This window comes from Nymphaea colorata, chromosome 1 (assembly GCF_008831285.2).
Source record: "Nymphaea colorata isolate Beijing-Zhang1983 chromosome 1, ASM883128v2, whole genome shotgun sequence".
Lineage (NCBI taxonomy): Eukaryota > Viridiplantae > Streptophyta > Magnoliopsida > Nymphaeales > Nymphaeaceae > Nymphaea > Nymphaea colorata.
In genome coordinates, this window is record NC_045138.2 from 30,415,415 (window position 1) to 30,442,819 (window position 27,405).

Below are 27,405 nucleotides of genomic sequence, written 5' to 3' on the forward strand. Positions count from 1 at the left end.
TAGCCACCATGTGGTTCTGCCACTGGTGACACTCATGATGCATGAGTCTACCAACCCACGGTCGAAAAATCAACGCACTCCACTAACAGTCTGGCAGAACTGAGCGTACAAAGCTACCAAGACACTCCCACCTTCACCTGAGTGCAAAGAATATCTGAGAAATTCCTAAAGTTTCCACAGGGTGCCAAGATTTATTTTCCTCCATTCTTTTCCTAATCTTCATTTTCTGCACCAAACACTTGACGCTGCTCGATGGAGAAAGCAATGTCACGGCCATGTTTATTTTAGGAGGCGCTTACATTCCACCGCACAGTTTTTAGTGATGCAATGCACCTTTTGTGATGCCTTTTAGGGATATTACGTAAAAACAGATAATTAGTCATAGCGGTAGCTGACTGGTTTCAATATATATATACATATAAGCACTGCATGAAATTTTTCTAAGGCTTATTCGTTCCTAGGACAAACAGATAAAGAGAATTAACATATTTTTAATTGCTTCTATTACTGATACAGAGTTGATTCCTGGTGGTGGAGTGTACATTGTCTTATATGAAGAATTGTCAATGCCTGTGCATACTGAACCAGCAGTGTTTACTCCTAACTCTAAGTGCACAGATTCTGATATTAGTACTGAACTGCAGTCCTAAGTTGGAGAGGCTTTTAGTTTGGGCATCTCACAATAGTTTATCATGTTGACTCTTTTATATAAAAGGGCTGGTATTACTTAGCTGCATGACAAAATCTCAGATGGCTGAGTATTTCAATATCAAGGCACGTCTTTCCGGAAGCATCCCTCTAGGAAGCTTCAACTCTCAATTTCACTGGATTGAGGCACATTGATTCAGCTGCTGCAAAGTCCCTTGCTGTTGATGGATTGTGTGTACCTTTGGTCAAGTTTCAGTTAATGAAGCTTCCTTTTAGTCTTATTAAAGGAGAATGTGAGACATGTTGTTCCATGTTCATGGGATCTATTGGCTTTAGCTAGGTGAATTCCATTTCTGTATGATTTATCTTCAAGAAGAGTTAATTAGTGTCCTTCTGTTTTATAGCTGGGCTAATTAGTCCAGTTACTCTTGTCACACATATGGATAGGCCAGATGGTAGAGCAGGTAATGAAGACTCATCAGAATGCATCAAGACATAAGATATAAACGCCAAATGATCCAATTCTGTTATTAATGTCATTGACAATAGTGCATCTGGCAACTTTTAATAGCGTGGAACCAAATTTTCTGGATGTTACTATTAATTTGATCATTTTGGGATGCTTCTATTAAAAGATGTTGCTGTTGCTTTCCTAAGTATATATATCTACACTATCTCTAATATGATGATAGTTTTCATTAACCTTGGAATTTAGGATAGCTGTTTCTTAGCTACCCTTCAGTTGAACTCTTTTTTAAAAGGACTTCAAAAAACCAATTTTTGGTCATCCAAACACTAAAATCAGGTTTTCAAAACTCTTCAAAAAAATTGATTTTACAAAACCAGGCTTTGACAAAAACCATTTTTTAAAAGGGTGTATCCAAACACGACCTTCACTTTTTCAACTCTTTTTTTTTTTACGATAAGCAAAGGGTATTTTGGTCATTTTACACCACGTACACAATTTTGTGTGGGCAAAGTGTCCACGTAACCAGTTTCAATCGCCAGAGGTGCTGACACATAGGGTCCCTTGGCTCCCTCAGAAGCCAATTCCTTGCGTTCATTCTCAGCTGCTCCAAGATCCAGATCGAAATTCACACAAACATGATTCAGTCCTATCTTCTTGCCCACGCCCCAATAATATGGGCCGCAAAGGGGCACACCCATGACTCACCTCTTTCTCATTCTCTCTCTAGACAACATCTATATATATATAAACAAGAGCATCCAGCCATGGCGGCTTGTAGAAGTCTCTCTGTCTGAGTTGAGTTGAAAATGGAGAAGCAACCAGACCTCCCAACTCACACAGTGCAGGCAGTGCCACGGATTTGGTTCAATCGTTTCCATGCTGCAGTGTATAGCTGTGCACTCTTTGCCTTCTTCTATCACAGGCTTCTCTCCCTACTGCAAGCCACAACGCTGCTCTCCTTCACCTCCTTCCTCTTACTCACCCTTGCCGACCTTGTCTTCTCCCTCATGTGGGTATTGTCCCAGGCCTTCCGCTGGACTCCGGTGCGGCGCCGCGCCTTCCCGGACAACCTCCGGACCAAGCTCCCCGAGGCCGAGCTCCCGGCTCTCGACGTCTTCATATGCACCGCGGACCCCCTCAGGGAGCCGCCTATCGACGTCGCGAACACGGCCTTGTCGGCCATGGCATTCGACTATCCGACCGACAAGATGTCGGTATACGTCTCCGACGATGGCGGGTCGAAGCTCACGCTCTTGGCTTTCATGGAGGCGGCGAGGTTCGCCAAGAAGTGGGTTTCCTTCTGCAGGGAGCATAAGATAAGGGAGAGGAACCCGCAGGCTTACTTCACTAGCGCCAGCAACGGCGAGTACATGGTCGAAGGGTGGAGGGAAATGAAGGTAGGTGCGAGTGTTGCGGTTATGTGTTTCTTCCTGAATCGTTATGCATGGTTGTTTGGTAGCCGAGCTCCGTCGACGGCCATGGCCTTCTGCAGTCGGCACCTGTCTGAATGGATAAAATTTCATTGCATAAGTTACCAATATGGCCTGCTGCTGTCATCCGCTCAACAAACCGCCATGTTAATTTTCAACCCAGATCAGATTGATTGACTGCTCTCTCCTCTCTCTGTGAAATCTTTTGGTTGTTTCTGTTTAACGTTTCGAATCCAGGAATCTTTTGGTAATTTGGTTGTTTCCGTTCAATGTTTCAAATCTGAAAACTGATCATTGCTAGTTTTCTGGATTATGAAAGGATATGTATGAGGAAATGAAAGAGAGGGTGGAGAGTGCAGTGGAAAGAGGGGACGTCAACGAGGATCAAGTCATCCACGAGCATGATCTTACGGCTTTTCAGAAGTGGACGCCTGGCTTTTGTCGTAAGAACCATCCAACAGTTATAGAGGTTCTCTCTCTTACTTTTATGCTTGGTGTCCATGCGAATCGTATTTGACTTGGTGTTCTTTTCTATATTTTATTTGGTAAAATTATTGGGATTAAGAAACTTTGTCGTTTGCTGGAGGCACTATTAACTTGGTGCCTCTTGAACTACCCATGAGCCACTGGCCCAACCCACTGTAAAGAAATAATTTTTTGGGCCTTTTAATTTTTTTTATTGAAAGATACTCTTTTGATTGTTATCATTACACACCTTGGCTCAATTTTTATTGTTCCCAACGATACATATAACCTTGATATTTTACCTTCTCTAGGTGCAACTCATGACATTGATTTCTCTCTCTCTAAGGCGTACATAGCGCATCGTGAATACTATAGTTCTTTAATCCATGATAATTACATGTCACATGCAAAATCCTACAATGAAGGCTAAGAAAAATGAATATTCCTTAAGGGATCCTGTGTGTATTATTTTGATGCAATCTACAAACTCAAAAGCGGTGGCCTCCCAAATCTCATAAAAATAATATTCTAAACATAGGTCTTTGGTGGGCCGGCAAGTAAGCCAATAAGGTGGGCCCATGTCTGAGCCCAGCCTTTGGGAACTCCAGAGTGTTGGGAAACCAAATGTTCGAGGCATCAACACTCTATCATCTATACCTGACACACAAGTCACAATGTGGCAACAAAAAGCATACCCATTCGTCCGGTACGCGGTACCCAGGTACTCAATCCAACTCGAACCCAACCCCAGAAAAAATGAACTCAAGCCAACTCGATAATTTATCCCGTTGGCTCGATAAACCCCGGTGAGCCTCATAATGAGTTTTTTAACTTTTCTTATTAATTTTTATATATATTTATAATATCTTATTATGATTAATTATATTTATATAATTTCTTATTTAAAAAATATTTTTAAATGTCATCGAGTCAGGCTCAGGTTTTCGAGTCGGGTCAAGCCCGAGCTTAGGTTTTGGATGTCGACCCAGCCCAACTCATTATTGGGCAGGGCCGGCCTGATGCCAGACTTAAGCACTTTAAGCGGATGAGGAGTTGAGTGGAGACTTCAACCTTTTGCCGAGTAGTGAAAGACCCTCCTTTCTTCGGAAAATGAACTTATAGAGGGACGAAAGTCAGTGGTCTCAATATATTGAATTATCATTTACCCAATCACATTACTAGATCACCAAAACATCCATTTCAAGCACGCTTGGATAACATCAAAGCTGGATTTTACTAAAACTCAGTTTTTAACTGAGCCGAGTTCTTGTAAGGGACTAGAAAAACTTAGCTTCCCCCCAGCTTTTCAAACAAAACTTATTTTTTTGCTTCAAATTTAGTTTTTCTATTGTCATCCAAACACTCAAACTAAGTTTTAAAAATTGGGTCGTCACAAACTTGGTTTTCACAAAACCAAGTTTTTTTTACGTTTCATCGAATCACCTCGAAAAGGTTGAAAACAAAAAAGCACCATCTCTATAAGATTAAAATGCCATTCATTCAAGCTAAGTGATAGTGAACATTCGAATGAAGCTCATTTTCTTGTTATTGTAACAGTGGATTATTTTTCTGGCTTTTATTGATATACCTACCATTCCTTTTCATGTTAAATTCTTTATTGGGCATTCATGGCGTGCATCTTTCTGGGGCCAACCATACACATTGCAAGTGATTTGGTTTCATATCAACAGAACGGCATTGATGTGAGATCTCCTAAAGAGTGCAAGCTTGGCTTGCTTCGCATCGCAAAGCGCAAGCCCTTGACCTTTCCGTCATAAAGTGTCCGGTCCTTTGTTCTTGATGAGGTATTGCGGACCTACAAACACTACCAAACAAACAACTTTCACTGGTCGGCAGAAATCAAACCGTCAATAAATAAATTGCACCGACGACCTGCCAACTTTCACCGCCGGTCACTTGTTAAATTCCAAGTGCAAAAGCACTGGATCTAGGTCAGCTAAATATGTAAGAAATTATTTATTCAGTAATGTGAAGAGACAAAAATAACAAACATAACAATACAACTTATAGTGCTACTATTTGGAAAGACAAATATTTGCTTTTATCATTTGTGAAAGTAATCTATTTCAGAACTTAATGTTGGGCAGGTGTTGTTAGCAGCAGACAAGGACGTGGATGCCACGGGCCATGCCATGCCAAACCTTGTATATTTGTCCAGAGAAAAGCGCGTGACTTCTCATCACAATTTCAAAGCTGGAGCCCTGAACACATTGGTAAGTGGAAAATTGAAAAATTAAGGATGTTGATGGTGATGATGATGAGTATGACCATGACGATGTTGGTTTAGGCCATCTTGATGGTTATGATGGAAAAATTGTTTCGTCAATACAATACTAACTGATGATGATGATTGTTACATCATACCACGAAACCATTGTTCACACCATCAATCATGGTCGTCTCTTGCTGAATTCTGAATCTCAAATGCAACAATAAACTATTTGACATGGAGCATCTGTTGTGTGAAGCTAAGGGTATCATCGGTGATGAGTAACGCTCCCATACTATTGAACCTAGACTGTGACATGTACTCGAATGATCCGGCGGCACCATACAGAGCTCTGTGCTTCTTGCTGGATCCAGTTTTAAGCACCAATCTGGCTTTTGTTCAGTTCCCTCAGATCTTTCCTGGGATCAACAAGAATGACATCTACAACAATGAGTACAAGCGCCTGTTTCAGATCAACCCATTGGGTATGGATGGTTCAGGAGGCCCAAACTATGTCGGCACCGGTTGTTTTTTCCGGCGTCGAGCTTTTGCAGGCAAGCCTTCATTGAAACCACATCCAGAAATCATACTGGAGGGATCCTCCACGAACAATGGAGGAAGAGAGCCTATTTGGTCACAGACAACTTTAGAAGCAGCTCATCGTGTTGCAGGATGCAATTACGAGCAGGGGACTGAGTGGGGCTCCTCAGTAAGGCCATCTCTCTCTCTCTCTCTCTCTCTCTCTCTCTCTCTCTTCTCTCTCTAAACAACTACCGGTAAAATTAAGATAAATTTAAGTTTTGGGGGTCATGTTGCAGATTGGGTACAGGTATGGATCGTTGGTGGAGGACTTTTACACGGGATATATGCTTCTCTGTGAAGGGTGGCGGTCGGTGTTTTACAGTCCGGCGGAGCCGTCATTCGTGGCCGACTTTCCGATGGCCCTCAACGACCTGTTATGCCAATGCAAGAGGTGGGCGGTGGGGCTGCTGGAGGTGTCCTTCTCCTGCTTTAGGTGCCCACTTACCTTTGGGCTCCGCCACTCTGCCTCTCTCATTGCCGCCATGTCCTACGCCCACTACTCCTTTTGGCCCCTGTGGTGCATACCTCTCACCATTTATGCTCTCCTCCCCCAGTTCACTCTCCTCCTTGGTCTTCCCATCTTTCCCAAGGTTCTCTCTCTCGCTTATATATAGTTTTTTCATCTTGATCAAATCACCATATGTCATTTCTAGTAATATGTTTTGATCAATTTAAAGAACTTAAGTGGCTATTATGCACAACTTGTGTGCAAATTCAAAACTAATGTGAACTGTTACTTGTAGGCAACTGATCCATGGATTTTCCTCTATGTATATCTCTTTCTTGCCTCCTATGGCCAAGACATGCTCGACTACATCATGGAAGGTGGCACGTTGGCCAGGTGGTGGAATGAGCAGAGGATGTGGATGATCAAAGGGGTCTCCTCTTTCCTCTTTGGCCTTGTTGAGTTCTTGCTGCAACACATGGGCATATTCAGGTCAGGATTTGACATAACTAGCAAGGTTGCAGATGATCAGACTGCTAAGAGGTACAGGCAAGGTGTCTTCGAGTTTGGCGTCACTTCGCAGATGTTCTTCACCATCTCTGCTGCTGCTGTCATCAGTTTGGTGGCACTGGTAGTTGGTGCAGTTAGGGCAATGCTGCAGGGAGGTGGGGACGAGATGGCAGTCCAGTTGTTCATCTCTGGCTTTGTTGTGGTGAACTCTTGGCCTGTGTATGAGGGGATGGTGCTTAGGAGCGACGGTGGAAGGATGCCCAAGAGGATCACATTGTTCGCCGGGTTGGTCGGCTATGCCTTCTTCTTAATGGCAGAGCTTGCTAAGGAAAACTAGTGTCGTGCAAGAGAGAGCGAGAGAACATGAAATCCTCTATTTGTAGGCCTTTTCTGTTGCAGTATTATAATAAAAGCAAAGCAACAGCGTGGTTATTGACTAATATCTCTCCCTCTCTCGCTTTTGATAAAGTTTGCTTATATAGTACTGATGGACATAACTTAACGGCTCAAAACTGGTTGTAAAGCTCTTATATTCCAACTTGAAGGATACGGCTGCTTGATGAAAGCAATACGGTACAACAAGGCAAAAAACTTAGGCATAAAACACATTTACTGGAATCAGCACACAGGATGCAAAACCAGTGATTTGTTCAAAGTGGGTACTCAATGTAAGGAGATTCTACCATATTATTTGATTCTTTCCCATGTATAAAATAGTTAGATATACAATGCCGTATATAAATGTCTCACAAGAGTAGGAGAATTATAGATAACAGAAAATTTTCCGCTAGCTCCTGCGGTTCTCCTCCTCTTTTCTGCTTTCCCTGTTTTGCTTCACATTACTCTGTTTTGCTGCTCTGTTTCCAGATTTTTGCTCAATCATTCCAAAGTTGTGCCAGTTCCTGCACTTATTCCTTCCTAACAATCAAATCGTAAAAAACTCACATATGAAAAGAACTAAACGAAATGCCTAAGTCCATGGGTGAAAGCATGTCTAATGCACAGATGGAGCACAATGATCATCTAAAGGCTGGCCACCACCACGACCGAAGGGATCCGAGGTTGCCCTTCGGTGGCACATTTCCGGCTAACGTGTTGGTGTTTCCTACAGCAAAACCGACAGTTAGGCCGAGCTGCTGCCACCATTATAGCTATAAGCAGAAACATTTCCCAAAATGTAGAGGACCAGAAAGAGGGGAAGGGTTCTTGCAACTCACCGGTAATGGAACCAACAATGATAAGGCGCTAGGTCAGGCAAGAAGGAAATGGCCGAGGTCGCTTGTCCCAATGCCCAGTTCAAAGCCTGCCGGAGCAGGTTTTGTGAAACACACTCCACGAAACCCCACCTGCCTCCGGCCCTGCTGCAATGCAAGGGAAGGTGTAATAAGAGAAAGAGAGCACCCAACGACTCATCTCACAAGGGGAAGAAGAAGGAGGGCGCCTTGCTGCTCATGCAGTTGGTGATGGAGGTTTCACCAGCATCCAGCCACCAGGTGGAAGTTACCTAGGTATGTCAGTTTTTACCCTGGTAACTTTCAACCAAAACGACCCGATTTCATAGGGTATTTTTTCCGGCGTTTGTTGGAGGTTGGAAAATCTACTGTGTTTCACCCGGTTATCAAACGCCCCCTCATGCATATGTTTGAAAATTTATAATGGGCAAACACCCAAAAAAAGCTCAATGATAGAAATTACATGGCTTCCTGCTACAATGGTGGAAAACCTTAACCAAGAAAACTTATCCCTGCATGGAAGCTGAACAAGCTTCCTGAATAATTTCCCAGACTTGCATTACAAAGAGACGAGATTCTAGGAGAATTTGTGTGGTAGTGACTAAGATTGCTGATGTTTTGAATATAGCATGATACCATTAGCAAAAACAGTAGTAGCACTACATTCTGAGACAGGAGTTGAACAAATTTATGTCACCTGTGTGGTTGCATTTGGTTGGAGGCGTCTATGCACACAAACAGAAGGAAAACAAATTCGAAACATGCCCTAACCAAACTTGTTGACATATACCAGTAGGCCATGAATTCTACATCGATCAATTGCTTTGAAAGAGTCTAGTAAAAGACAGATGTCCTCAAACAGGATTGTCTCACTTCTTGTTTATGCTTTTGTTATATAACATTTCTAAATTTTTGTTTGCTTTTTGATATATAAAGTGGTGCATCTTCACAGACATATATATAATATTAGATAAATATATGGTAGTACACATGTATGTATGTACATATGTATCTACTTACATTGCACCAACACCAATTTTTTCCGATGCACCCACAGCTATCAGACAGATTCAGAGTGCCTAACTACAGTTTAGAACCTAGACAGCCAACATAAATGGGAAAAGCAGAGAATATCAAATTACTAAGTTTAAATAGTTCGTTGTGATGACTGCTTTCTAGTGACTATAAGTTTCAATCGAGCAATATCTAGCATCTGTCTAATTTAAATTTTAAACTCAATAATTGATGTCAGATGTCAAATAATTGTTAAATGGGTAAAAATTTAAAATTTTGTCAAGTAAACGACTATAAAACATCTCTAAAATCACATTGAACAGTCTATCAAGCCATAAATTATTGTTAATACGGACAAACATTTCAATTTTAGCCATCTGACAATATCTATTAACTGTATCTATTAACTGATGATCGCAAATATGGATGGTGAAAGTTGTCTTGTCCCCACACTAACAATCTTCTCATTTTATCGATGATCACATTCCCATGGGAAATCTAATGCTTCACATTTTTAAGCTACATTACATATATGCCATCTAGCCTCAAGTGGGGCCTATTACGTGTACCCATAGGAGTATGTAATGACCAAAATACTTTTGATAAAGTGACAAGAAGAGTTTTGAAAAAGGATAAAAAAGAGACTATATATATATATATATATATATATATATATATATATATAAACTAAAAGTACACCTCATGATAAAAAAATTTTCCTTTTATTTTGTTGCGTGCCAACTCGATCTATTCTCATAACATCTTAAATCACACATGTTTTTTTGCAGTTTTGAAAAAACATATAACAAAAATACAGGTAGAGACTTTAATTCATATAGCTAGTCTCTACTCAACAACACACCAAATTAATTCCTTCCAAGTGCAAGAAACTAAACGAAATTTCTTGTTTTATTCCGATAAAGAATCTTCAAATTTTATCATGGGAATAAGTTTCAAAAGGAGAGAAACTTATGAAATATATTACCTATAAATCTTTTGCATATCAATGGATGCATGATTGGTCACCGGGAGCTGCTGACACATATGGTCCCTTCGCTCCCTGAGGGACCAATCCCCTGCTTTCATTCTCAGATCCAAATAGTCGCTCCAAGATTCAGATCCAGATTCAAACAAACATCATCCTGTCTTATCTTCTTGGCCATACCCCAATCATTCGGGCTGCGGAGGGCTAGACTAGAAAGTTGCACCCATGACTCACCTCTTTCTCATTCTCTCTCTAGACAACATCTATATATATAAACAAGAGCATCCAGCCATGGCGGCTTGTAGAATTCTCTCTGTCTGAGTTGAGTTGAAAATGGAGAAGCAACCAGGCCTCCCAACTCACACAGTGCAGGCAGTGCCACGGATTTGGTTCAATCGTTTCCATGCTGCAGTGTATAGCTGTGCACTCTTTGCCTTCTTCTATCACAGGCTTCTCTCCCTACTGCAAGCCACAACGCTGCTCTCCTTCACCTCCTTCCTCTTACTCACCCTTGCCGACCTTGTCTTCTCCCTCATGTGGGTATTGTCCCAGGCCTTCCGCTGGACTCCGGTGCGACGGCGCGCCTTCCCGGACAACCTCCGGAACAAGCTCCCCGAGGCCGAGCTCCCGGCTCTCGACGTCTTCATATGCACCGCGGACCCCCTCAGGGAGCCGCCTATCGATGTCGCGAACACGGCCTTGTCGGCCATGGCGTTCGACTATCCGGCCGATAAGATATCGGTTTACGTCTCCGACGACGGTGGGTCGAAGCTTACGCTCTTGGCTTTCATAGAGGCGGCGAGGTTCGCCAAGAAGTGGGTTCCCTTCTGCAAGGAGCATAAGATAAGGGAGAGGAACCCGCAGGCTTACTTCACTAGTGCCAGCAACGGAGGGTACATGGTCGAAGGGTGGAGGGAAATGAAGGTAGGTGCGAGTGTTGCTGTTATGTGTTTCTTCCTGAATCGTTATGCATGGTTGTTTGGTAGCGGAGCTCCGTCGACGGCCATGGCCTTCTGCAGTCGGCATCTGTCTGAATGGACAAAATTTCATTTCATAAGTTACCAATATGGCCTGCTGCTGTCATCTGCTCAACAGACCGCCACGTTAATTTTCTACCCAGATCAGATCTACTGCTCTCTGTGAAATATTTTGGTTGTTTCTGTTTAGTGTTTCGAATCCAGGAATCTTTTGGTAATTTGGTTGTTTCTGTTTAATGTTTCAAATCTAAAAACTGATAATTGCTAGTTTTCTGGATTATGAAAGGATATGTATGAGGAGATGAAAGAGAGGGTGGAGAGTGCAGTGGAAAGAGGGGACGTCAACGAGGATCAAGTCATCCACGAGGAAAATCTTATGGCTTTTCAGAAGTGGACGCCTGGCTTTTCTCGTAGGAACCATCCAACAGTTATAGAGGTTCTTTCCATCTCTCTCTCTCTCGCTCTTTTGCATGTTTGATGTCAATGTTGTGATTATATTTCACTTGGTATTTTTTCCTATACTTTATTTTGTGAAATAGTTGGGATTACGAGACTTAGTTCGATGCATAAAAGCCCTAACGCTTTTCCTCTGCCCTTATAATTCTGTTTTACTTTGAGTTTCAGAAGCTCAAGCTAAACTCAAAAAGTTTGAACTCGATCTATAAAATAAGTTCAACTCGACTATACAATTTCAGTTTGATCTCGAACTTGCTTAACTCATTTTTCTGTTTTTTTTTTCTTTGAACTCATTTAACTCGTCAAGTCATTTGCTCATTTAACTAATTCAATTATAATGAACCGGTTTTACGTATTGTAATTGACCCAACTTTAAACAAGTTGAGTTTTTAAAACTCGAACTCGTCTCATTTAACATTTTGAGTATACATTTAAACTTGAGCTTAACTTATCGAGTTTTTTCGAGTGACTTTGAGTCAAGCCTCGACTCGTTGTACCGCCCTAAGAGCCACCCTACCATCCATCCACTCACCGAACCAATTGCACACACTTTTTGAGAGTGAGTTGAGTGCATCGTGATGTTTTGCAATATGTAGAAAAAAAAAGATTGGAAAGGTGGAGTTATTTGATGTTTTTTAAAAAATAAATATGTTTTTGAAAACTTTTAATTTTATCCTACCTCGAATTCCTATTTTTACTAAGAGTATTCTGATCATTACACCCTTATACACTAACTTTTTTGTAGCAGCCGGTGCATGTAGCCGACTTGGCTCCTGAAAAATATTTTTCATAGCATATTTAGTATGTAACTTTGTATAACTTATAAGCCATTGCACAAAAAACTTGAATTTTTACAAAGTATAAGTGCAACTCAAAACATTGATTTCTCTCTCTAAGACATACATAGCGCGTCGTGAATACTAGAATTATTTAATCCATAATAAACACATGCTTTATGCAAAATCGTATAATGAAGGCCTAAGAAAAATGAATATCCTTTAAGGGATCCTACGCGTATTAATTTGATGCAATATTCTTCACGCAAAAGAAGCCGGGCACCGGAAAAGGTCAAATGCGGTGGGCTCCTAGATATGATATGATGATAATATAATATATTGTAAAACATGGGAATCGAGAAGCCGTGTCCATCAAAATATATGGGTCCCCAAGCAAGCCAATAAGTTGGGCCCATGTTTGAACCCAGCTTTTTTCGTAGGACGGCCATTGAATTCGATACCGGATTCAAAGTGAACAGTACAAAAGGATTAGGATTATGGACATGAAAGAACTTTGTTTATGAAAAATGACTGAGACTTACTCAATAAATAGGGATGCCAATATATCTCATTTGTACAAGGCATTCGATCGAATCATTCTGAAAAATCACAACTAAAAAATTGAATCGGATTTGAATGTAAGAAATGACATGTGATCATATTGGAAATCCAATTTGGAATCAAACCTTTATAATTGGATTCAGATCGGATTTAGTTTAAATAAATATCATATATCCAATGTTGTTCTTACCTTTTGAACATTCACTGGATGCAGTTCAAAATTCGGATATGAATGTAAAAGTAAGATTTAGATTGTGAACAATTCTGAATTCTGATTTGGATGTGGCTTTTTTTCATTCGTGTTTGAATCAAAATTTGAATCTGAGTATGAAAATATTGGAAAAAACAGATATAGTTAAAGTATATCTTACTTGAATCCTATTCATCGACATCCATATCAACAAACAATTAACTGAACCCGCCATCTTCAAATTAAGGGGGTGTTTGAAGGACACCCCAAAACTCATTTTTTTAAGGTAAAAGATGACTTTGCTTTCAAACTAAACTTCGTTTCATGAGCGTTTGGATGACACGAAATATGAGTCTTGCCAAAACTTGATTTTGGCAAAAACTATTTCTCTAAGGGAATGAACAACATGGGCATTTTCATAAACAATGTGTTTTGATTTTATTATTCAAACATAAAAAATAGTTTTTCATTAAAAAAAAAAAGTTTTAAAAGACTAGTTTCCATAAGCCCATTTTTTTATTATATCATCTAAATACCACCTAAATGTTTGTGCCCAGATAGAAAGATGCATCTACAGCCTGGCCTCTTCCATGAGCGCTTGAATGAGAGGACCATATGGCCACTTTGAAGAAATGACCAAAATATCTTTCTGACAAGAACGCTAAGAAAAGACCGGGAAAAAAATCTACAAGGACAAAAGTTTGGAAGATAGTTCAAACAAGTTTTGGATGTAAAACATAATGTTGCCTCCAAAGAGGTGAATGAATAGTATGTTCGACCCCACTCTCACCGCCTTCTGTTGTTTCTCAGTGAACATTCAAATCAATCAGCTCATTTCCTTGCCAAGATCTTTGTCTTGTCACTGTAAGTACATGATCATCGTCTTCTGCGATGCCTATCATTCATTCTTTATTGGACATTCATGATATGATGCCCATCCTTCCAGAGCCATCCTCCGTGGTTGGTTTCAAATCATTTGGAGGGGATGGACGTCATATGAGTGCGTAACTTGGCCTGCTTTGCATCGCAAACCGCATGCCTTATTGGGTAGCTTGATTTCGACCCTTTGGTACCAAAAAATGTCCGCACTGCATGTCACTGCAAGTATTCCAGTGATAAATTGCAAGTATTCCGGTGATAAATTTGTGAAATGAGGAAAAACCTTACTAGAGCTATTTTGAGTAACATAAGAACCGCTTAAGAAGTTACCATGGTGACTTCAAGTAAGGTTGGACATCGGAATCGTGTCAGGCCGGCCTGAGCTCCGTTTTGATGGCCGGACCCAGTGCCCAGCCTTAACTTTTAGTAGCTTACATCACATAACATGAACTAGCACTTGAAGTTCAAGTATTAAGCTCTTAAGTCATATGAGCACTTCAGTAAGCCTACATAATTGTGCTGTCATACTTAGACCTGGACATTGGGTCTGGTACCCGATGGGTACGGGTACCTGGTACCCAGTCATATCTTGCCAGGCTGGGTCAGCCCCAAGGGAGCTCAATTCGGCTCGATAACTTTTAAATATTAATTTTATTAATAATATATATTTTATTATTAAAAATAGATTTTATCTCAAAAATTATTTTATATTTTTTAAAAATATTTTTTTATTATAGCCGGACCAAGCCAGGCCAGACCGAAGCTCGTGTTTTGGGCATCGGCCCAAGCCCGGGCTCAAATTTAGGACATCGGGCTGGCTTGGCACGGCTCATATCATCATGAATCATATTGTTCATTCCATGGAAGTTTGAAAAATAGGTTTGACACATCTATTTGTTTCCCTTGTCGCCTGGCGTGAGCTTGAATGGGCAAAACTTTAGCTTTGTTAACGTCTATCAAGAAGAAATCATGCTCAAGCCATGCCTTTTATAGTCCTACACATACGTAAGACGAATATTTGCCACTATCATTTGTGTAAATGATCTATTTCAAATCCTCATGTTGGGCAGGTGTTGTTAGCAGCAGGCAAGGATGCGGATGCCATGGGCCATGCCATGCCAAACCTTGTATATTTGTCCAGAGAAAAGAGCATCACTTCTCATCACCATTTCAAAGCTGGAGCCCTGAACACATTGGTAAGTGGAAAATTAAGGATGATGATGACGACGACCATGATGGTGTTAGTTTAGGCCATCTTGATGGTCATGATGGAAACAGTGTTTACTCATCGATGATGATGATCGTTACATCATACCATGAGCCCGCTGTTCACACCATCAAACACTGCAGAAAACAGTAAATTAGTCCACTTAAGTGAAACATGGGTAGATTCTTGCATGTGTGCAATCACACTGTACTTGGTCGTCTCTTGCTGAATTCTGAATCTCAAATTTAACAATAAACCATTTGACATGAAGCTTCTGTTGTGTGAAGCTAAGGGTATCATCAGTGATGAGCAATGCTCCCATACTACTGAACCTAGACTGCGACATGTACTCGAATGATCCGGCGGCACCATACAGGGCTCTATGCTTCTTGCTGGATCCAGATTTGAGCACCACTTTGGCCTTTGTTCAGTTCCCACAGATATATCATGGGATCAACAAGAATGACATCTACGGCAATGAGTATAAGCGCCCATTTCAGATCAACCCATTGGGTATGGATGGTTCAGGAGGCCCCAACTACATCGGCACCGGCTGTTTTTTCCAGCGTAGAGCTTTTGCAGGCAAGCCGGCATTGAAACCGCATTCAGAAATCATACTGGAGGGATCCTCCACCAACAATGGAGGAAGAGAGCCTATTTGGTCACAAAGAACTTTAGAAGCAGCTCATCGTGTTGCAGGCTGCAATTACGAGCAGGGGACTGAGTGGGGCTCCTCAGTAAGGACACATCTCTCTCTCTCTCTCTCTCTCTCTCTAAAAAACTACACGGTCAAGTTAAGATAATTTAACTTTTGAGGGGTGCTGTTGCAGATAGGGTTCAGGTATGGATCGTTGGTGGAGGATTTTCACACGGGATACATGCTGCACTCTGAGGGGTGGCGGTCGGCATTTTACAATCCGCCGGAGCCGTCATTCCTAGCCGACTTTCCGATGACCCTCAACGATGTGCTGTGCCAGTGCAAGAGGTGGACGGTGGGGCTGCTGGAAGTGTCCTTCTCCTGCTTTAGGTGCCCACTTACCTTTGGGCTCCGCCACTCTGCCTCTCTCATCGCCGCCATGTCCTACGCCCACTACTCCTTTTGGCCCCTGTGGTGCATACCTATCACCATTTATGCTCTCCTCCCCCAGTTCACTCTCCTCCTTGGTCTTCCCATCTTTCCTAAGGTTCTCTCTCTCCCTCTCATATATATATATATATATATATATATATATATATATATATATATATATATATATATATATATCAAAGTAGCTATTATTGCACAACTTGTGTGCAAATTCAAAACTAATGTGAACTGTCCTTGTAGGCAACTGATCCATGGATTTTCCTCTATGTATACCTCTTTCTTGCCTCCTACGGCCAAGACATGCTCGAGTACATCATGGAAGGCAGCACGTTGGCCAGGTGGTGGAATGAGCAGAGAATGTGGATGATCAAAGGGGTCTCCTCTTTCCTCTTTGGCTTTCTTGAGTTCTTACTGCAACAGATGGGCATATTCAGGTCAGGATTCAACATAACTAGCAAGGTTGCAGATGATCGGACTGCTAAGAGGTACAGGCAAGGTGTCGTCGATTTCGGTGTCGCTTCGCAGATGTTCTTCAGCATCTCTGCTGCTGCCGTCATCAGTTTGGTGGCACTGGCAGTTGGTTCTGTTAGGGTATTGCTGCAGGGAGGTGGGGACGAGATGGCAGTCCAGTTGTTCATCTCTGGCTTTGTTGTGCTGAACTCTTGGCCTGTATTTGAGGCAATGGTGCTTAGGAGCGACAGTGGAAGGATGCCCAAGAGGATCACATTGTTCGCCGGCTTCGTGGGGTATGCTTTCTTCTTCATGGCAGAGCTTGCTAGGGGAAATTAGTCCGTGTAAAAGAGAGAGAGAGACAGAGAGAACAAGAAAACCTCTATTTGTGAAGCGCACAGTTACAGCGGTTTTTTTCTCTAATGTTATGACGAATAAAGACATAAGGAGAGCTAGCTATGTATATATATATATTGTAGGTTTTCTCCATTGCAGTATTACAGTGAAAGCACAACAACAGCTGGGCTATTGACTAATCTCTCTCTCTCTCTCTTCTTATGATAATGTTTGCTTATATATAGCATTGATAACTTAATGGCTCAAAACTGGTTGCAAAGATCTTATATTCCAAATTAATGGAGCCCAAGTTGTTTTTATCAAATGTGTTCAGCACTTGAAAAGCTTAGGATGAGCTGATATCAAGTTCTTGTTATTTTTATACAAATAATTTTTAATGAACCAGGGAATATTGAATTGTTTATCACTAATTGATTTTTCGCATCTACCAGAAAAACCTGTTTATGGTCCACGTGATTCACAAGTAGATCCTCTCAAGGAAACATGTGGATCACATGGACATTCTTATTTCAAGGATGAAACGCACTCGGAAAATAAAGAAGAAAAGTTTTCTCGGCTAACGAGTGGAAGCAATCGCTCCGTTTTGTGCGTCATGAGCATGAGTGATTATGGTCTTGCATCCTAAATAACATCAGAATCCCCCGTCATCATCAAAAGTTCCTCTCAATGCAACTGCAGCACAATTTTGTAAAATTGAAATATTGGGTGCTATCAGTTAAGATATGAATTTCCATAGATCCAATTGTATATGGGACGTGAATATAGACATGCGAATTCTGCTTAACGTTCAAAACTTCATGTATCATTTACAGTAACTGTTTACAGCAAGTGCAGAAGCATCTTAGAGCTATCATTTTGCATAGCTCATGCTACCTAGTGGTCCCTTGAATGTTCCGAACAAGCACAATTCAGATGCAAAAGTCATGGTTAAAATTGGAGCAGAAAGCTACAGGCAACTGATCTTCCTGCAAAATCCGTAAAGGAATGTTGATAAGCTAAAGCACTTTCTTAATTATACTGAATCAGCTGAGTTAATGGGACAAAAAGCCAGATGAATCTGAGGGAGGATGTTGTGCAACTATAGTTTTGCAGATCAAGCAGCGCAGCTTAAGCACATTAGAAAAGAAAAGCAATTAGATTGAACCCCAATACCAAATTGGGGCCTGCTTCCATCATCGACGAGTAACAGCTTCTTCAGCTTCTGCTGTTCCTCTGAATATCCAATACTTACAGTTGCTAATTTCTGCCAAACCAAACTACAACGGAGCTGCTTGACAGTCATATTCAACAAGAAGTACCCGTTCAATGGCTCTCTAAGCCTCGAATTTTACAGTAAAATTTGACATGCTACTAGCAGAGAAAGGAAGCTCGAATTTGTAATGTACCCAAACATGGTACTCAGCACGAGAAAAAAAGCCCATATGTGGTGGTATTGACAGATGGGATACCAAGCACAGTGAATATTCGATATTCCACATGGTATAGAGTAACTTGAAAGCCTCACTTACTTTATGGTCTCGCAAGAGCAAAATAAAAGTTGTACGATCTACAATTGAAGCTGACTGTGGAACCATGGCAGCTGGGATGGCAGTGGTATTGTAGGTTCCATATTATGTCACATGGATGTGGGTACTGGTGCGGTACAGGTACAGCGGTGTGGATTTGGCAGAGCAATGTATATAAATATATACCTTATATATATAACAATCCACAAAAGTTCTCAAAATTAAAGAAAGAGGAGAAAAATATAGAAGCTAGGTAAAAGGAAAATAAAAAGATGGGAAAAATCAAAATTAAAGAAAAAATAAATTTGAAAAGATAAATTTTAAAATACAGCTATACCCAAGTACCCGTGTTGCCATAACCGCATACAAACATGGATACTTGGCCATATCACATGTACCTGTGTGACATAGGTTCAATATCAAATTACAGCACTTCATAGGCAAGTTAAGCAATCAGAATTTAGTGCTGTAACTCTCTCCACAAGTCCGAAGCTATCATGAAAAGTGAAGCATGTAAAATTAGATAATTCGCATAAGCATATTCATCTATGGCAGACTTTAACACTTTCAGTTCAAAATACTGGTATTTAAAAGGAAATCGGTCCATTTCATCTCACATAGTTTAGGCAGGAGTAGTAAGAACAAAAGTTGGTCTAGTGAAGAATAGAACATAACCAACATCCATTGCTTGTTTTTTTTTTGTTTAATCTCTATTTAACATTACCGGTAGGTAATGTTAGTTTTTCTAGCTATCGATTTCTAGTATGTATTTATACCATTGTCAAGAGTACAATTATTGGGCTTTCACCAATAAGTTTCTCTTGGTTATTAATCAGAAAGTTTGTTTTTCTAGGAAAATTTTTGGAAATAAAAAAGTTAAAAATATGCAAACAAAATTGTGGGTTATTTATAAATTTCCTTACAAAAAATTTAAATAAAATTTCAGAATAGTTATAAAAAGATATATTAAAAGTAATATCTGAAAAGTTCGTGATATTCTTGCGACAAATTTAAATAGACAATATTTTCAATGTATCATGATTCATTTCCATGCTTTCCTTACAAAAAATTTAAATAAAATTTCAGAATAGTTATAAAAAGATATATTAAAAGTAATATCTGAAAAGTTCGTGATATTCTTGCGACAAATTTAAATTGACAATATTTTCAATATATCATGATTCATTTCCATGCTTTTCCTTTTTAAAATATAATACCGTAATATTTTGAAAATACTGCCAATATTTGTGACTGTGACTTGTAATTTGTACAAACAATCCCTCACACAAGGCCTGGTTAAAACGGTCCACCTTCTATGCAGAAAACTGAAAAGTGAAACATGAAACAGCTATCTGCTAGAAGACCAAGAAGAATTGGAGGATATAACTGCTTGATGAAAGCAATACGGTACAACAAGGCATAAAACTTAGCCATCTGAGTTGATTTCGTTAACAGACTTAATAAGCATCTGCTTTACATCAGCTTGATGTTTCCAAAAGAAAAGTACAGAAAGCATCTAGCTATTTCTACCTATACTTTGCAAGTTTCCGTAATGGAAATTGCGAACAGGAAAAATCAGCAAGAAAGATGGACCCAAACAACCTCACATTGCAGGAGGATCCCCTGAACAAAAGCAGCAGCTAGAGAGCATTATTCTGCAGCCTATCATGGGGTCGAAAAGGAAAACGAGCAAACTGAATCCTCAAGACTGGTGAATCTGGCTTCTTATCATCAAACCTATATCCTGCCAGAGAGAAGCAACCAGAACTAAGCAGAAAATAGAAGGGGTCTCTTCCCAAAGAAGATGCAATTCACACCGTACCCATGTCTTTGAAAATTTATGACATGCAAATACCAAAAAAGGTTCACTGGTACAAATTATAAGGCTACCAACTGACACCAAGATATCACAACTTCCTGCTACAATGTCATAAAAAAACAGAAAAGGTTGCATATCAGAAGCCACCATATTGGCCATCGTTAAAATAATCTGTTTTTTTTTTTTAAATTTGTTTCTAAATAAACTCATAAAACAGGCTGTAATGCCTCATAGAGCGGATACAATGTAAATCGGGTCCATATCAGCCAAATAATGAAGGGGACTGTACATGTCCCACTGCATTACGGCACATCAGCGAAATGATATGCATTGGCCAATACAGGCTAATATACATCATTTTCTACAACTCTGGCCTGTCATAAGTTGGAGCTTTGAAACCAACACTGATGGCGCAAGAATACAATTTCACATATTAGACTTAGAAAACTATACAAAATGGTAGTTTTCTTTGGCACTCAAAGAAAGTAGGGTGACACCGTAACAGCAAGCAAATGGTGAAGGAGAAGATAAATTGATTGATACTGATGTTCAGATTTAAGAAACAAATGAATGGTTCAGAGGCTTATGGAGAACCATAAATAAAGTGAACTTAAGATTTTCTAAATACTAAAATTCTCTTATACATTTCAGTCCCCATAACTTGTCAACCTACATGCCTCATATACACTCCAAGGATTTGAGAGTCCTTACCTTCTATTAAATGCAGGCAAGTGGCATCTTAATTAGTCAACTCCCAAAAGCTTTCTTCAAAACCTCCTAACCTTTTAACAACCAAGTATCAGAGCATGTGGAAGATGCCCACAAATCTCTAACTTTTGGTAATGTTATAAGATCCCTTTTCCAATTTGTATGAACACCTAATACATTTAATGGGCTGAAAGAACAAGAAGATTCCTAACAAACACATCCATCACGAGGACTAAGTAGGTAGCCATCAATGTTGGCCTGAAAAGATGGAAAACCTTAACAAGAAAACTTATCCCTGCATAGAAACTGAACGAGCTTCCTGGATAATATCAGAGTTACATTTCAAAGAGAATAGATGCTGGGAGAAATTTCTGCAGTAGTGACTAAGATTACTGATGTTTTGAAAATATCATGACACCATTAACATTTTGAAGCTAGTTGACAATATCAACAAAATATCAGGATATTTTAAAAATATCATGAGAAACAAAAATATCACAATAGCAGCACCCAGAGATACTCCCAAAATCTAGAAAAAGAACTTAGCACTGGGAGCAAATCTTAGCATTTAAAATTTAAGATTTTTAAACCCCACCTCCTGTCACCCAAGCGCCCTTTGAGTGCAAATCTCAACATTTATTAACACAGAATTGGAAAGAGATTTGACAGAGAAGGCACACCTCCTGCCAAGCCAGGGAAGAGAGCACCAGGTCAAAAAAAAAAACTTGCAAAAACAGTCGTAGCACTAGTGATCCAACTAGTTCTTCCTACTTGCTGAGATTGGAGTAGATCAAAATTTTGTCACCAGTGTGATGCATTTGGTTGGAGACATGTATCCACACAAACACAAGGAAAACAAGTTCCAAACATCCCTAAAACAAGCTTTCTTGGCATAAACCACCAGGCCATGAATTGTATCCTTACATCAATCAAATGCTTTGAAAGAGTCTAATAAAAGACATTAAAAAATGCCCTCAAATAGGATAACCAATTAAGAAAGCAAGAGGTGGACTATAGATGAAATAGCCGTCAATACAGATAGCGGCAAAGTACAGCATAAAATCATAGATTCATTTCCTTTCACTTCTCGGTTTATGTTTTTGCTATATAGCATTTCGTTTTGATATTATGAAATGGTGCATCTGCAGACACCTATACAGCATTACATACATATATGGTAGTACACACACATACATATACATATGTATGTGTTTGCATGTATATACGTATGTATATAAGTACATTGCACCAACACTAATTTTTTCCGAAACAGTGCACCCACATGCATCAGAGAGATTCGGAGTGTCTTACTATAGTTTAGAAGTTAGAACCTAGAAAATCAACATAATTGGGAAAAGTAGCAAACATCGAATCACTGAGTTGTAGTAGGACATACCTTGAAGAGCTTCCAAAGCAGTTGCTGCACATTTTTCATCCTTGAATTCCACAAAGCAAATAACAAAAGCTTTTTCACCCAACTGCAATCAAATTAACAAATGTGTCATAGGTGACAAAAGTAAGATATAAATAACTCAACCAGGCACTGGTGATTAGTTGAAATTAGACTAGCAATAGCAGCTACAAAATATGAATGCTTGCAATCATGATAATGAAGAACATTCAGAGAAAACAATTAGTAGGTTTCTTTCTACAAAATACTAACCATTGGTGGAGAATTTACACCATACTGTCTATATGCATGAGCCTATATGTATATGTGCTGGGGGTATATACACCATGGGTACAGAACCAGGTTGGGGGCTTTTGGAATCAACAATATTGCATAAGGATTGCGTTTGGAAAACCCCAACACAGTCACCAATATTCTTCTCAGCAATTGGTTGCCAAGTTCTAACAGTTTTTCATGGCAAAACATTGGGAAGATCATGGAAATTTTAAACTTGATGAATATAAGAACCAAAAATGGTTATTATTTATTAATTTTTTCTTGCAAAACATCATGAAACAAGTGCAAAAGCCTTCTGGATACTTGAGAGAAACAAAATCAGAAAAGGAATCACATGCTTAAAAGTACGAGAAAAAGGAACTTTGTGAAAAGTTCAGATAATATCCAACATCTTGGAAAAATATTTAAGGGGCATGAAAGGTTCAGTCTTGACGATATTTTGAGAATATTGGGATATTTTACCAAAATTATCAGCTGACTTTAGAATGGCTTACTTGGGTATTTTCAAAATATCAGAGTAAGAGTAGTGACCATGATCACCAGCACCCAGGTTGCAGATTATCTAAAATGGAAAGCAGAAGTTAACCAAGAGAAATTTCCCCATATTTTACCAAGTGAAATTATACTAAAATTATATGTTTCCATGCATAAACAACAACCAGAGAAAGGCCACAGCTGAAAATAGGACAGGAAATAGTACTACAAACCCGTCTACACTCCTTGTGGATCACTCTTATTTCCTTGAAGCCAATAAATGGGCGGAAAAGATCTGAAGAATATCATTGAGGAATTCCAAAAAGGATATTAAAAATGAAGTACAGATTATACTTAGAAGGCAAGTAAGACACCAAAGGATACGAGACACTTCTCTTCTTGTGCAGTCACTTGGAAGTCCTTCTACAAATAGAATGTTTGTGCACTCAGAGAGAACATCAGATTTTGCAAGAGAATGCGCTCTCTCAGAGAGTACCGGTGGAACTGCAGAATCTATGCCTAGTAGATCTCGTCTCCTGTTGAGCAGAAATTGATCATCAAATGAATTTGACAACCCTGCCAAACTGGTTCCAGCATCAACTCCACCTACTCCTGATCTAGGAAGGTCACCAATACCCATAGCATCAAAATGGTGAGGAGTAGATTTTAATGATGGAATCTGGTAATATGCATACAAAGTTAGATACTATGCCACATGATTTCCAAATCTAATCTGAAATCTGAAGGTAGAAAGACAAGGCAACACATCTCAATTACATTGTTGTGGCCGAAGTCTGAAGAAGATAGAGGTAGATCACCAGCTCTCCACAAGTGTTGGCCAGCAAATGAGGAATTTTCAGAGGTCGAGTATCCAGGAAAATTAGCAGAAACACCAGCTGCATCAAGTTCTCGTCCAGGTGGTTGAAAATTATCTGTTAGAATATGCAAAAGAAAAGATGCACTATATTTGTTAGACCAAAGTACAATTTTGAAATAATACAATGTGCTCACGATGAAGCATTGCAAGCAATTCACATTTAATCAAATCCATCTACATCAAACTGCTGTAGTGAAATGAAACGAATAACTAAGCAGATTTCCTAGTACAGAAATATGTTAGGATAATTTCCAAATTGCCACCACAAAGACACAAGTTCAAAAATGAATATACATTCTTTTTTTTTCTTTTTATGCAGAAAAATCTTGTTATGCCTAAGCTAGAAGAACCAATAGCAGATTTGCAGTAAAATCCCAGGCATGCCATTTAAATATTTACTAATCACATTTTTTTTTCTTCAAACTTTAGGCTCTCTGCTGCATAATCAGTTGACCCAGTTTCTTTTGAGGAGATGCTTCCAAATGCCATAAGCACTGCAAAACCAGGTATGACTCCATTCATGAGATGGTTTAATTAACCCAAGACACATGGATAATAAGTACGGTAACTCCCAAACTTTTATCTATATGAGACAAAATTAAAATATATTTATTCTGTAAATTTAGGTGAATGATTGGATACTAGCAAATAGTTAGGTGCTGTTTTCAAATGCCCCTAATGTCAACTACCAACAGTCCAAACAGAGCAACTAGCTGGTATCACTTCTCTAGTGTTATAGCTTTTTTGTAGTTTTCTCTTTGTATTTCACATGTTTTCAAATATTTTCTTGAAAAAAATGAACTTTATGGTACTTTTGTCATTTTTCTAGTTCTATGGTTTTCTTTAGTTTTTCTTCTTTTTTTGGTATTTTCATAGGTTTTCTACACATTTTCCCAAAAACATGAACTATATGTTTTGCTATGTTACAGCACGCTTGCCAAACGCAGGTAGTAGATATGTATCTAAAATTTTGGCTTCATTGTCCCAATGGTGACATTCAGGAACAGTTGAATTAATATATTTAATTTGTTTCTTAATAACATTGAAGATAGTAAAAACTGTGATATCCAGAAGTTCCCATTGTCATATAGCTGCAACCAGCAACCATTATTCAGAGGGTGGGGCGAGTAGAGGAATTTGATCATGCTTCTTGTTCCAGTTCGTAGAGCAATCCAGCAAAGATTCTCCCAGCCATGACAAAGACAATGCAGATACTAATCTGCCACCTCTTGAGATGGAATCTTCTCATGATGTTTTACCTTCCCTGGCTCTTAGGCCTTTGACAGATAGGGAACAACTCCAGTCTGCCATTATTGTGGATCTTCCACTCAAATGTCTCTAGTGTGAAGCTCAACCTAGTAATCTCCGCTTTCCTGTCTTTGAATAACCTGATCTCGAGTCTGTATCTCCCCATATTAGCCTACACTGGAATTGGTAGGTTAGACATTTGAATAGCACTTATCCTTTCCATTTAATGGTTGAGTTTCTTCACTTTTAGTGGCATTCATTGCCTACATCTTGAAACAGCTTCCACACCTGGATGACTATCTAGACCTGGACCACAGATCTTGTATTAGATAGTAGGTTGTAAGGTCACCAATCATCAAGGAGGGTACTAAATAAGCTATGTTTATCTCGCAAGACACCACTTTAATGTATTTTGTGGTAGCACTTTACAACGTAAAGTTTCTTTTAGTGCTGCGTTTGACCATCTTCCCCTTCAGGTGAGAGTTTTGAAGTGGGACGTAACCAATAGCATGATAACCTTATCTGTTGTGCACAAGAAAATAAGATGTAATTGAACTCGCCCAAGAAAGCATAGCAGCTGTGAAACCAACACTTTTATTAGAAAAATAAACCAGGCTAACTTTCATTATCTCACTCCCAGTAAAGCTGTTCACCAGGAAATTCATGCCAACAGTCATCAGCTGTACAAGCAGAGATTTAGGCAAAGTAGATCATTTCTCCTCTGAAATTGTTATAGGATAGGCCAGAGTATGAAGCTCTTTAACCAGCAAGCGAGAATCCAAAATCTTCACCAGACATCCAAGCTTAACTAATCAAAAGCTCATTTTCACCTAATAATCGGAAAGCAAGGAACTAAAATCTTCGAGTAGAGTTATAATTCTCATATCTGGTTCTACTTTTCAACATTGCCTCTTCTAAGCGTTCCTACAAATCCAAAGTGAAACTGTCCCAGTTCTCAAAAGAAATACAAAAGAAATGAAGATCAACAAAATGGTCACAATCCTGAGTAACCGTAGCATCATTAACTATCAAGTTGTTCACCTTCACAGTCAAGTTAAACTATTCAAACTGCCAAAGAAGGATAGAGGTTTACGACTTCCCTTTCTTTAATCATGTAAACTAGGAAGGGGAAAGGAACACGAATCCCTTTTATTTATGCAAAAAGGGGGAACCACCATGAATACGTAAACTTGGTTTCAGCAGGGACAAACAGGAATCTCTTAAAAATGAAGGAAACGAAATCTTCAACAAAGTTTAACAACATGATGGCAATGACAATGATGATGAGCAACCACCAAAATAGGCACGTGGTATCCCCTGAGAGGTGTGGGAGGAAAAAATAATCTAACATGAGCATCATAGTAACATAATTGTCGGGGGCTCCAATACTATTCAACCCGGAGGAAGATAATTGGTTGACTGGTTGCAAAAAGAATAATGGTGTGATGATAAGCAACTGCTTGAATACTAAACGCAAAAAAGAAAAAGATGCCAGAAGAGAGATAGAGATACAAAAGGTGAAGACCTCTTTGGGCAGCATATCTCCAGTAGCCGTCCGCCATATCTCGCTTTCTTCCTTCCCTCTCCCCCTTGAGTAGCTCTCGTTTTCGGACTCTCTTCTCTTCACAACGAGTTTCCAACACCCCGCAGTTTCTCGAATGGGTGTGACTTTCAGTCCCTTCACTCGTGAGACACTAAATACAAAATATCGCAGAAACTATAAAACTTTTGGAACTTAACGCCGTATTCTTTCTGTAATTGGGACAGATATCGCTCATCCCCATTTGGGGTCTTTCAATTCGTCTCTGAACTCTCGATTCGCAATTTGGCACGTTAGAAAAGCTTCGTGTTGGAAAAAAAAAGTAGCAGAATTTGCCCTGCTTTTCGGGCTCTTCGTTATAGACTTGAAATAAAAAGACTAGATATCTTTATATTCGTTCAAAAAGAAAACCTGTAGAGTAAAGAACTAGAACTGGTGGTCTGAAGAACATTGATCTACCAACTGATAAAGCACAGTAAACAAAAGACATTGCTTGATTTTCGGAAATGTCATTAAAGAAGAGATGATGTCTCGTCTCACCTTAAAATGTTGTGGTGGTGGATGGAAAATACAATTATTTTATGCATTTTGTTAACA

The 27,405-nt window shown here is 39.5% G+C and overlaps 3 protein-coding genes across 4 annotated transcripts; 2 read left to right on the plus strand and 1 right to left on the minus strand.

Moving 5' to 3' along the window:
* Positions 1 to 1,853: 1,853 nt before the first annotated feature.
* On the plus strand, positions 1,854 to 7,221 carry LOC116246379 (cellulose synthase-like protein G3). The gene is made up of 6 exons (XM_031618237.2): positions 1,854 to 2,514; positions 2,867 to 3,016; positions 5,121 to 5,246; positions 5,502 to 5,951; positions 6,061 to 6,414; positions 6,568 to 7,221. The coding sequence occupies exons 1-6, from the start codon at positions 1,924 to 1,926 to the stop codon at positions 7,114 to 7,116; spliced, it is 2,220 nt and encodes a 739-aa protein (XP_031474097.1). The 5' UTR covers positions 1,854 to 1,923; the 3' UTR covers positions 7,117 to 7,221.
* A 3,066-nt stretch (positions 7,222 to 10,287) lies between these two features.
* Positions 10,288 to 17,058, plus strand: LOC116262993 (cellulose synthase-like protein G2). Its single transcript, XM_031642554.2, has 6 exons — positions 10,288 to 10,934; positions 11,274 to 11,423; positions 14,920 to 15,045; positions 15,344 to 15,793; positions 15,887 to 16,240; positions 16,384 to 17,058. The coding sequence occupies exons 1-6, from the start codon at positions 10,344 to 10,346 to the stop codon at positions 16,930 to 16,932; spliced, it is 2,220 nt and encodes a 739-aa protein (XP_031498414.1). The 5' UTR covers positions 10,288 to 10,343; the 3' UTR covers positions 16,933 to 17,058.
* Positions 17,059 to 19,875: 2,817 nt separating this feature from the next.
* Positions 19,876 to 27,165, minus strand: LOC116247801 (nuclear speckle RNA-binding protein A-like). 2 transcript variants are annotated; one of them, XM_031620136.2, is made up of 6 exons: positions 26,794 to 27,165; positions 23,921 to 24,075; positions 23,528 to 23,760; positions 23,377 to 23,438; positions 22,379 to 22,460; positions 19,876 to 20,199 (listed from the first exon to the last, which is right to left on the minus strand). In XM_031620136.2, exons 1-6 carry the CDS (start codon positions 26,806 to 26,808, stop codon positions 20,096 to 20,098), a joined length of 651 nt encoding a protein of 216 aa, XP_031475996.1. In that variant the 5' UTR covers positions 26,809 to 27,165; the 3' UTR covers positions 19,876 to 20,095. The 2 variants fall into 2 exon arrangements, with proteins under 2 accessions (XP_031475996.1, XP_031475986.1); XM_031620126.2 differs by having other exon boundaries at positions 23,528 to 23,822; positions 26,794 to 27,160.
* Positions 27,166 to 27,405: the final 240 nt, after the last annotated feature.

Excerpts from the sequence above, each read along its gene's own strand:
- LOC116247801 (XM_031620126.2), bottom strand. The coding sequence starts at position 26,830 with ATGGCGGACGGCTACTGGAGATATGCTGCCCAAAGAG. Across the intron at positions 23,439-23,527 it reads CACAAGAAGAGAAGTGTCTC|ATCTTTTCCGCCCATTTATT; the intron begins GTATCCTTTGGT and ends GATATTCTTCAG. Across the intron at positions 22,461-23,376 it reads TCCACAAGGAGTGTAGACGG|TTGGGTGAAAAAGCTTTTGT; the intron begins GTTTGTAGTACT and ends ATTTGATTGCAG.
- LOC116246379 (XM_031618237.2), top strand. The coding sequence starts at position 1,924 with ATGGAGAAGCAACCAGACCTCCCAACTCACACAGTGCAGGCAGTGCCA. Across the intron at positions 3,017-5,120 it reads ACCATCCAACAGTTATAGAG|GTGTTGTTAGCAGCAGACAA; the intron begins GTTCTCTCTCTT and ends AATGTTGGGCAG. Across the intron at positions 6,415-6,567 it reads GTCTTCCCATCTTTCCCAAG|GCAACTGATCCATGGATTTT; the intron begins GTTCTCTCTCTC and ends TGTTACTTGTAG.
- LOC116262993 (XM_031642554.2), top strand. The coding sequence starts at position 10,344 with ATGGAGAAGCAACCAGGCCTCCCAACTCACACAGTGCAGGCAGTGCCA. Across the intron at positions 11,424-14,919 it reads ACCATCCAACAGTTATAGAG|GTGTTGTTAGCAGCAGGCAA; the intron begins GTTCTTTCCATC and ends CATGTTGGGCAG. Across the intron at positions 15,046-15,343 it reads CTGGAGCCCTGAACACATTG|CTAAGGGTATCATCAGTGAT; the intron begins GTAAGTGGAAAA and ends TGTTGTGTGAAG.